At 50.5% G+C, this 10,664-nt stretch overlaps 1 protein-coding gene across 2 annotated transcripts in view; it reads left to right on the top strand.

Moving 5' to 3' along the window:
* The window catches only part of LOC311608137 (SH3 domain-binding glutamic acid-rich protein-like), a 47,225-nt gene that overhangs the window by 25,940 nt on the left and 10,621 nt on the right, over positions 1–10,664 (top strand). The window contains exons 1-2 of one of the 2 annotated variants that reach the window (XM_084800445.1): positions 3,551–3,843; positions 8,183–8,368. In XM_084800445.1, coding sequence (XP_084656571.1) covers positions 3,799–3,843; positions 8,183–8,368 — 231 coding nt within the window. In that variant the 5' untranslated portion in view covers positions 3,551–3,798. Of the gene's footprint in view, positions 1–3,550; positions 3,844–8,182; positions 8,369–10,664 lie in introns of those variants that run through there. The other variant, XM_084800446.1, reaches the window with a different exon arrangement.

Below are 10,664 nucleotides of genomic sequence, written 5' to 3'. Positions count from 1 at the left end.
CCAATTCTCCTTCAGACAGCACAGGTGCTAAGTGGCCACGCAGCTGCTTTCTGAGGTGGAAAATAATCCAGAAACACTGAACTTTAAGATTTATCCGGGCTGGGCTTGGTGGCACACACGCCTTTAATCCTAGCACTTGGGAGGCAGAAGCAGGGGGATTGCTGTGAGTTCGAGGCCAGCCTGGTCTACAAAGTGAGTCCAGGACAGCCAAGGCTACACAGAGAAACCCTGTCTCAAAAAACCAAAAAATAAAATAAAAAGAATGATGGGTGTGGTAGCCCACACTTAAAAAAAAAAAAGACTTATCCGGGATGTCTGGCAGTTCTGTTTGTCATCTCGAAGCTCAACAGTATCAGCGGAATACTTTCAGGTTTTCCAGAGTCCTAATTATACCGTTTTATGATTATTTAAAAAAGAATAGAGTTAGGCCTGTCGGGGGTGCACACCTTTAATCCCAGCAGTCGGGATGCAGGGGATCTTTGTGAACCTGAGGCTTTGCCTGGTCTTCATAGAGAGATCCAGGACAGCCAGGGCTATGTAGAGAGACCCTGTCTCAAAAAACTAAAACCGGGCTGGAGAGATGGCTCAGCGGTTAAGAACACTGCCTGCTCTTGCACAGGTCCTGAGTTCAATTCCCAGCAACCACATGGTGGCTCACAACCATCTATAATGTGATCTGATGCCCTCTTCTGGCCTGTAGGGGTACATGCAGGCAGAGCACCATATACATAATAATACATAAACATTAAAAAAAGAGAGAGAGAGAGAGAGAGAGAGAGAGAGCGAGAGAGAGCGAGAGCGAGAACCAGACCTACACCCTCACTCTGAGTGGGAGGTTGATAGATCAAAGGAGGGCTTCGTGCCAAGTACCTGGAGTGGAGCTGGTTGGTGTTCAACTCCAAAAAGTCAGCAGCTATTATTTCAGCCAGCAAAAATTTCCCCCCTGTAGGTCTGGAAGGTGGCAGCTGGGGGGGGGGGGGTGACACACCATGAGCATATTTCATCCTCTGAGCAGGGGTGTGTATTCTCCACATAACACGAGAATGCAGCCACAGTTTATATTCCCAATGTACACAGTGGTGGGACTTTTAAGATATAAAAAGTATTTGAAAAAATAGTACGAACACAGTATTTTGAAAACAGAAAAGAATAAATATCAAATTGGTTTATAGTCTTCAGGAAGACCTAATGTTGGAATAGCTAACTTTGCCTGTTGAAGTCTAAAGCTAATTTGAGTTTTAAAAAATTTTATTATTGGAAAATTATATGAAGGAATATAAAGTATCTTGATTATATCCACCCATTTCCCCTAGGACTTCCTATTTTATAATTATTTTTTTACTCTCTGAATCCAGTTAGTAGTGGGTGTGGAGGCATTCCCTAGGACACAGGGGATCTACCGGTGGCCGCACTCAAAAAGCGAAGTGACTTTTCTTTGCCATGAGCCACCTAAATCCAATAGCTCCTCAGCCGCGGACGCGCGTCTCGGGATCCACGCACGCACCTCAGGGTCCGTCCCTCTCCACGGTGGAACGTTTAGTTGGCTTGAGCCTGTGCAGGCTTCTGTAGCAAACACGGCTACTGCGAGATCACGTGTGCAGTGGGCGTGTCATGTCATTTCACAGCTGTCCTCCCGACCTTTGATTGCGGACAGTCTCTCTTCTTCTTCTTTCCTGTCCCCCAAGTCTTGGCAAGACGATTGATACAAATGTTGCTTGTTTTGAATACTTTTAACAGTAACGTCTCTGCGATTTAGCCAGTACCCACGGCAATAAGAAGCTAATATGTGGCCGGGCGTGGTGGTGCACGCCTTTAATCCAGCACGCGGGAGGCAGAGGCAGGTGGATCGCTGTGAGTTCGAGGCCAGCCTGGTCTACAAAGTGAATCCAGGACAGCCAGGGCTACACAGAGAAACCAACAACAAAACAAACAAACAACAACAACAAGAAAGCCTCAGTGCCAGACACAGGTCACCTCCCTATGAGTTATCGGTCAGAGACCCGAGAGTTGCCCAAACTCTTGCCGTTCCACCAGGAGGAGCTGGGAAGACCCTTGCTGAAGACACCACACACTTTGGTTACAAAGCAATCAATTTTGAACTGACCAGGAAACTCCAGGTTCTGTTTCTGGGCGGCTTTCATAGCGCTCAGGGACGCTGTGCAGGATGCTGCTAGGAGAGAGGGCGTCGGTGGACACAAGGTGTGCTCCGCGGTGCACTAGTGACACCACTGCTCACGGGGAACGCGGTCCCGCCTGGACGTGCTCTGCAGGAGCGAGGGACGTCCCAGGCCCCTGGGAGAAATTATTCATGGTGTTCCTCTAAACGGTCGTGCTGTCAGTCTGCCTTCTAAATTACTTAGGTTTATACCCATAGATCTACGCTGCTCAGAGTAAAACGTTGACTTGTGGATGGGATGGTGTGGAGCTGTGTTCTAGGCGGCGTCGTTTCCCATGGTAACACCCACGCCGGGTCAGGGGGACACGGCCGAGGCCGCAGGATCTGAGCCACTGGTGAAAGGAGCAGGCGTGGAAGCCACAGAGGTCCCACCTGCTCCAGGGCGCCGGCCTCCTCTGCGGTGAGGGGGAGCAGAAAGGTCAGGTGCCGGAGGTCAGTGCTCACCACGGTTCCCTTGATGTGGAAGTTTCAGTTTGTGTGTACGCATGTGTGTGTGTCTGAGTGTATATGTGTGTCTGAGTGTATATGTGTATGTATATATGTGTGTGTGTGTATGTCTGAGTGTATATGTATGTATGTGTGTCTGTGTATATGTGTGTGTTTGTATGTAGGTGTGTCTGTCTGTGTGTGTATGTATGTATGTATGTCGGTGTGTATAAGTGTGTATGTATGTCTGAGTGTACATGTATGTATATATGCATGTATATGTGTATAAGAGTATATGTGTTTGTGTATGTCTCTGTGTGATTGTTTTTCTTCAACTATGAAGTTCTAGGGATGGAACTCAAGTGGTCACCGGACTTGGAGGTAAGTGACATTAGCCCGAGCCGTCTCATGGGCCAATCAGAAGAGTCTGCGCTGCTACCATCTGGCCTTCTTTACTAGTTTTGTGTTCTGATTCTTAAATGAAATTCAAATCTCACGTATAAATGAGATGCATTGTAGCTTGTTATGAGCACCCCCACCCCCCAAGGCCTGTAAAATAGGGTAGATATTTCTACTAGCAGTTATCAGCAGCCTCTGAGCTGTCAGTGAGGTTCCACGGCACCCCACAGCTGGTAGAGGGAGAAAGCGGGAAACAGGCCACTCAAAGGAGTCTGTTTTGTGACAGCTCATCGGATTTTTAAATAAACCTCTAGAAAACTTTAAAGCAGGGAGCTGCTCTTCATTTAAATGGCCAGCGCGGCTGTTTCAGACTCCACAGCTCAGTGATTTGTCTAAAGCTCTGTGAATCCAGCCTCCTCTTGGGTAACGTGTCTTTTTCTGGGATTTTCCCGAGGCTCCGGGCTCCCCTCAACCCCGCCTCTCCTGCCCCAGGCATCGCTCCCAGGTCTGTGATTGGTGCGCTCTCGGCCTGGCCTTTTAGGGACTGTTGTCAGGCCTTTAAAGTGATAAGGAAAGGGCCCAGCAGCCGCTTTTATCAGCCAATCATTTCCCTGACGTCCCGAGCGGCGGGGGGGAAAGGCTGCGATGCCTTTTGGTTGGAGGGGGAGGGCTGAGAGCCAAGGCTCGGTCCCCGCCAACGCTGGCCTGGCACCTGTTGCCCAAGCGTCACTGGGGGATTTGTCTAGCGACTTCCCTCGCAGGGGTGTGTGAGGGGAGTCCTCTTTCCGACTGTCGAAATGGTTATCAGAGTGTTTGTTGCCACATCTTCTGGGTCCATAGCGGTAGGTGTCTGGGGCCCCGTGGGCTTTCTTCCCGTGTGATTTTCCTGGATGGCTCCCAGCCGGAGGTGGAAGCAGTGCGTACACCCGGGCTTCGGCCCTGAACGCTGCTTTTGATTTGCGTGCGTGTCACCCGCACACTGCAGTGAGCGCGAGAGCCCTTCGCTTCCTTCTTCGCTTCCTTCTGCGTTTGTCTTCACCGCGTTGCAAAGGGTGCGTGAGTGCGTGAGGCGTGTGATTTGTCATGTGGGCGTGGAAGGTGACTGGAGGGTGGATGACTGTTTATGCTCATTTTTTTTTTGTGCCTTTCGCCCTGTTGTAGTGCGGTGTGATATCCGTTTTGGTTTTTGAGTGCTTTACCATTCATTCTGTAAGACGCAGACTAAAACTTGGAAACAGAAGACGGGGCTGGCCAAGAGCGACCTCAGGGCGCGACTGCTCCTATGTTCCCAATGGCTGGAAACGTAAAGACAGTGGGTGTGAAGCTATTATTCGTGGAAAATGATGTCACACTGACAATAGCAAACCAATCTGAGGCCACAGTTCTAAGTGCTCTCAGAAGTGAGGGCACCCAGAGTGTGAGCTGAAAGCCCAGCGTCATACCAGGGCACCAGGGCTGTGCCTGGTTGACACCACCCATCTCCTGTCCTGTGCTGTGCGAAGCGGCCTGCTGAGGAAATAGCAATTTAGGGACTCAGTTCTAGGAATGGATCCCCGGAGACCGGCGTCAGGCGGGACTCTAGTGTCTGCTGGATGAGGGTTTGGCCTGTATTTTAGCAGAAATGAGGGAGCGAGGGAGCCGTGGGAGGAAGAAAACAGTTAATTAATCCCGAGAGAGTTAGAGACAGAGCCGGGCTGTTTCCTTTTATAGCTACTTCCTGGAGGGTCTCAGGTTGCAGCTGGGGTTCTGACAGTCCTGCAGCAGACTTGTTCCCGGGTCTCGGATAGGTACCAGCCCCAACCACAGCTGGCTGAGGGCCACCGGCCCAACTCTGACCGTTCTAGAGGGTTTCCAGAAAGAGTGAGCAGAAAAAACGAAAGAGTACGGTGGCCCCGCCCACTCAACCACCCACCCACCCGTGGTGGTGTGGCTTCTCTTCTTTCTGTAGGACATGGACTAACTCAAACTTGGAAACAGATGGCATGCCATGTAGCCCTGAGCTGACGACCCAGAACAGGAGAAAAACAGGAACACACATCTCTAAGAGAGAACTCCAAACACAGAGATTGCAAACGTGGATCTTTCCTGGCTGTTGACAAGGGTGGACTTGGCTTTGGCAGATATAAACATTGCACACAACCTTGTTTCTACAGTTCTGGGTTCACCCCTGGGGCCGTGCACAGAACATGCTGCTTAAACATGCTAACTTACCGCTGTGCCGCGTCCTGAGAGTGAGTGCACGTTCGGGCTTTTTAGATTGAAAATCATTTTTCAAGGAGCCTGTTTTGAAGTGGGTTTTAAACGTTGAAACTCTGAACAGTCATTTGCTTACTTTTTAGTTTTAGGTGCATGAGTGTTGTGCCTACATGTATGTCTGCATACCACACGTGTGCCTGATGCACACAGAGGCCGGAAGAGGTGGCAGATCCTCTGGGACTGGAGTTACAGATGGTTGCAAGCCACCATGTGGGTGCTGGGAAGTAAAGCCAGGTCCTCTACAAGAGCAATTGTGCTCTCAACTCCTGAGCCCTCTCCCTGGCCTCAGTCTTTCATCTTTTCTCTGGCTGTTTGTATTCTTCACACAACAGGAATACATCCACAGGTGTCTTGGCTTTGTTAGTTTGTTGACCCCTTCGAGGGTCTCCCCTCACTCAGGACCTTGGAATGGCTGGGTTGGTTGTGACTCCCTAGGCAAATGTTCCGTGTGGCCTTGGAGGAGGCCTCAATTTTCTTGTCTGTAAAACGAGGATAAGAATAGTGCTCGCCTCATGGCTTGGTCATGAGGGCTCCTGAGCTACCACTGTCGGGTGCCCAGCACTGTGCCAGGGCCAGGAAAGTTTTCTGATTATTAATTATAGCCACCGGCAGCTGTTTGTCAATGTTGGTCACCGTCTTGATTTTTATTAGCCACCACTAATTGCTATTTATGAGCATATAGTTGCCATTAATTAGTAGTTACTGTGATTGTTGGCCACTGTCTTTAGCAGCTCTGGGGCTATAGTCATTACATATTAGAAGAACTGTCTAAAAACACGGAAGTGGAAGAGTTTCTGTCTTATCATAAAGAAAGAGAGCTTGCCTGGCAGTAGTGGTGCACACCTTTAATTCCAGCATTGGGGGAGGCAGAGACAGGTGCACCTCTGTGAGTTCGAGCCCAGCCTGGTCTACAGAGCGAGGGCTACGCTGTCTTGAATGCCCATCCCCCCCCAAATGAGAAGCCAACACCTCACATCTGTACTGCAGAGTGTTCAGGAACGGTGGCAGGAACAACTGTGCAGTGACTTCCTGCTGCACGTGTGCTGGGTGGTCTGCGAAGATCACATGCCTAGAAGATGGTGGCCCAGCAAAAACAAACAAATAAACAAAAACAAAACAAAACAAAAAACCCAGCCTTATCTCATTGAACAGGAGCTGAAAACATGCCAGCCCCATTTTAGCAATGACATTAAAGACCTGGGCCACACTCTACCATGTTCAGGAGGGCTTTGGCCTGAGGGGGTGCGGAAGGCAGGAATGGGTAGGTGTCTTCTCTTATGACCGACCTCTCTCCTAGGACGCTGTCTCTGCGGTGGGGCACAGGGACAGAGAGGAGAAGAGGACAGTGTACTGTTTTGTTTTGCTTTTGTTTTTAAGATTAATTTATTATTATGAATGCAGTGCTCCGTCTGCATGTCCACCTGCAGGCCAGAAGAGGGCATCGGATCACATTATAGATGGCTGTGAGCCACCATGTGGTTGCTGGGAATTGACCTCTGGAAGAGCAGTCTGTGCTCTTAACCTCTGAGCCACCTCGCCAGCCCCCAGTGTACTGTGTTTAAGGTGTGCATCCCCCGCACGGGCCACCTCTACGAAAGGGTCTCATGGGGCTCCTGGTTTCTCAGTCCCCTCTCCCACTAGACTGATGGTGTGAGTCTGTTAGGAAAAGTGAGACTCTGTGTGTGTATGTATGTTTATGCGCATGTGTGTGCACACATGTGCAGAGGCCAGAGGAGACTGTCCAGTGTCATACTCTCTCTCATTTCCACCTTACTCACTTGAGATAGGCTCTCCCACTCAGCCTGGGCCTAGCCCAGCAGCCTGGAGGTCCTGCAATCCTCCTGTCTCACTCCCCACAGATTGTGGTTACAGGCGATGCCACCCGAGAGGAGGGCATCCTGCATCTGTTTTCCAGATGAGGGAATCAAAGCCCCGAGGTCTTGCTCATAGAGCACCCTTGGAGCTAGATACAAGCAAAGGTGACCCACGACTCCCATCCCGCAGACTTCACGCTGCAGTATGGTCACCTATGGTCACCTCAGTTTGGTCTCCTCACTGCACCGCACAATAAACAAGAGGTGTCAAGCAAAGGGCTGGGAGAGGTGTGGCTGCAGATTCTCAGACACTCTGCAGTGTGGCCAACAGTGACTGGGCGACTTGAGGACAGAGGCAAAGGTTACTGTGGGCAAACGCCACAGGATAGGGAGAGAGCTCTCCGAGCCTCCACTGAGGTCTCCGAGGTTCCAAACGGTGACCCCACCCAGGGTCTCCAGGTCCTGCAGGCCTGTCCCTTAGAGAGCAGTAGGGCAGCCTGTGGAAATGTCAGGGCATTGGCATGCCGAGGACAGAGAAGGGACCCCCGGGAAGATGTGGGGTGAGTCTTGAGGCGATCTACTGGGGTGCCATGTGCATACCTCTCCCTGTCATAAAGGGGAGGAGCCTCTGAAGGCTGATCCTGTGTGCATGGTGCTCACCTCAGGAGGCCACCTGCACCCTCCTTCCTCCTCTGGGCTCCACTCTGCGACCCCTCCTCCTCTCAAGCTCCCAGGCCAGGCTCTCCTCCTGTGTTCCAGTCAGCCCGAGCCAGTTTTAAGAATTCCCTGGTGAGTCCAAGAGCAAACAGATTTCTTCTGTTTCCTTTCTGGGGGGCACATGCTGAGAACAGCACTTTGTGTAGCATCATGCACCCACTTGTGCCAGGACCGGCAGCTCCAATGATCCCCTCCGTCGATCCTTTCTAATGAGAAGGTATGATTTTTTTTGGGGGGGGTCTTTGTTTTAATGCTGCACACAGTTATTTAGGCTGTGTAGTGCAGCGGAAGGAATGAAGTGACGTCTTGTAAACGTCAACAAAGCATGCTTCCAAACCAGCTACCATATAATCTTATAACACTGTAATCATCTTCTTTCTCTGCTCTTAACCAGATTAGGAAAAAACAGCAAGAGGTGGTCGGCTTTTTGGAGGCCAATAAAATAGACTTTAAGGAACTGGACATTGCTGGGGATGAAGACAACAGGAAGTGGATGAGAGAGAATGTTCCCGGGGAGAAGAGACCTCAGAATGGCATCCCTTTGCCTCCTCAGATCTTCAACGAAGAGCAGTATTGTGGGGTGAGTGTTCGGTGGTGTGTGTGTGCGTGCGTGCGTGTGTATGTGTGTGTGTGTGTGTGTGTGTGTGTGTGTGTGTGTGTGTGTGTAGGGCAGAGGTTGACACTGGGTGCCTTCTTCAATCACGCACTACATTGTTTTTGAGGCGGGGTCTGTGCCTGGACCTGGGGCTTGCTGAGTCAGCGAGGCTGAGTTTCTCTGTCCCCTCCCTGCTGCTGCTGCGCATGCGCCTGCTAGTACTCGGCTGCTGGGGACCTGAGGGCAGGGCCTCGCATGTCAGGCACTGTATCTATCAATGGACCGTGAGCCTCTGTTTGTCAGAAACTGTTTAAAGCAGATTAGCTTTGAGACCTCATTTGAAATAGTCCATAACTCAACATTTAAGAGTTAGAAGATGGCGGAGTCAGTGCAACTACGATTCGGAAGACTTGAGGGCTGTTTTAAGTTTTTTATTTTGAAAACCAGAGCCCACTTGTTTCAACAAAATCTGCGTCTTAGGTAGAAAGGGACTGATTCTCGCTAGCCCTGTGAAGTGCGCACTCAGTGAACACATGCTTTTTTATTTTTTTATTTTTTGGTATTTTCGAGACAGGATTTCTCTGTGTAGCCTTGGCTGTCCTGGACTCACTTTGTAGACCAGGCTGACCTCGAACTCACAGCCATCTGCCTGCCTCTGCCTCCCGAGTGCTGGGATCAAAGGCGTGCGCCACCACGCCCGACTCATTTTTTTTTAACTTTTAAAACTTTTTCTTGATTCTTTGTGAGTTTCACAAAGTCCACTCATCTCCCCATCCCCTCATATCTGCCCTTTGTTCTAGCAGCCTCTTCCCCTTAACACGCACGCACGCACGCACGCACGCACGCACGCACGCACGCACGCACGCACGCACGCACGCGAGAGCGCGCACGACAAAGCATAGAAAAACATGGAAGCTGCAGGTGTCACAGGATGTCCCACAGCACACCCCTTCTGTCCTCACATCTTCACTTGCAAATGTTCATTATAAAGAGTCACTGGTCTGGTTCAAGGTCTCTGGCTAATGTGACATCACCAGTATTGGATCCTCACTGGGACTCCTGCTGTTGTCCTGTTGTCATGGAGATCCTGCAGCTTCAGACAGCAGACTGGTCCTTTCATGTGTCCCAAGCGTTTGCAGCTGATATAGAGTTTGGGGTGAGCCAACTCAGAGCCCTAGATCTGGTCAGCCACCATCCTCCCCTCTGCGCCCCCCGCGCCCCCTCTGCCATCCCCCCCCTCTGCTTCACCCCCCCCCCAACCCCCGCCATTATCTGCACCACACCAGGAGAGCAAGCTCCCCAGCACTGCTCCGGCTGGGCCACCTAATGTTGCCATCAGCAGGAGGCAAAGTCAGCCCTCTCTCACTGCTTTTTGAAACTTAAAGACATTAGGGTGCCGGGAGAGATGGCTCAGCAGTTAAGAGCACTTGCTGTTCGTGCCTAAGGACTGGGTGTGGTTCCCAATATCTGCATGGACGCTCACAACCAGCTGTAACTCCAGTTTCAGAGGATCTGACACCGTCTTCTGGCTTCCACAGGCACCAGGCACACACATGGTGTATAGACACACATGCAGTCAAAACACTCATGAAGTAAAAAAACAGTGTCTGTGCTGGCTAGTTTTATGTCAGTTTGACTCAGGTTAGAGGGAAGAAAAAACTTCAATTAAGAAAAAAGGTCCCTGCCACCCTGGTCGATGGGCAAGCCTGTGGTGCCTTTTCTTGACTGATGACCATTGTGGGTGGGGTCACTCCTGGGCTTGTGGTCCTGGGAGCTGTAAGAAAGCAGGCTGAGCAAGCTGTGGAGAACAAGCCAGTAAAACCAGTATGCAGCATCCCTTCATGGCCTCTGCATCAGTTCCTGCCTCCAGGTTCCTGCCCTGACTTTCCTCTAATGGACTGAGAGTGTAAGCTGAAATAAGCCCCTTCCTCCCCAGGTAGCTTTGGTCACGGTGTTTTATCACAGACATACACTATCCCTGTGACCTGAGTCAAACTGACACAAAACTAGCCAGCACAGACTAACTTAGGATACTGTTGCTGTATTTCTCCTCATGCATAGAATATGGATTATAAAAATAGTTGTCACTCAAGTGTTTTTTTTTTCTTCCTTTTTTCTTTTTGATGGTTTTTTTTTGAGATAGGGTTTCTCTGTGTAGCCTTGGCTGTCCTGGACTCGCTTTGTAGACCAGGCTGGCCTCGAACTCACAGAGATCTGCCTGCTTCTGCCTCCCAAGTGCTGGGATTAAAGGCGTGCGCCACTACACCTGCCTCACTCAAGT

The sequence above is a fragment of the Acomys minous genome (assembly GCF_964271855.1).
Source record: "Acomys minous genome assembly, chromosome: 11".
Lineage (NCBI taxonomy): Eukaryota > Metazoa > Chordata > Mammalia > Rodentia > Muridae > Acomys > Acomys minous.
The sequence above is the reverse complement of the archived record's forward strand: the minus strand, read 5'-3'. Positions and strand labels throughout refer to the sequence as shown.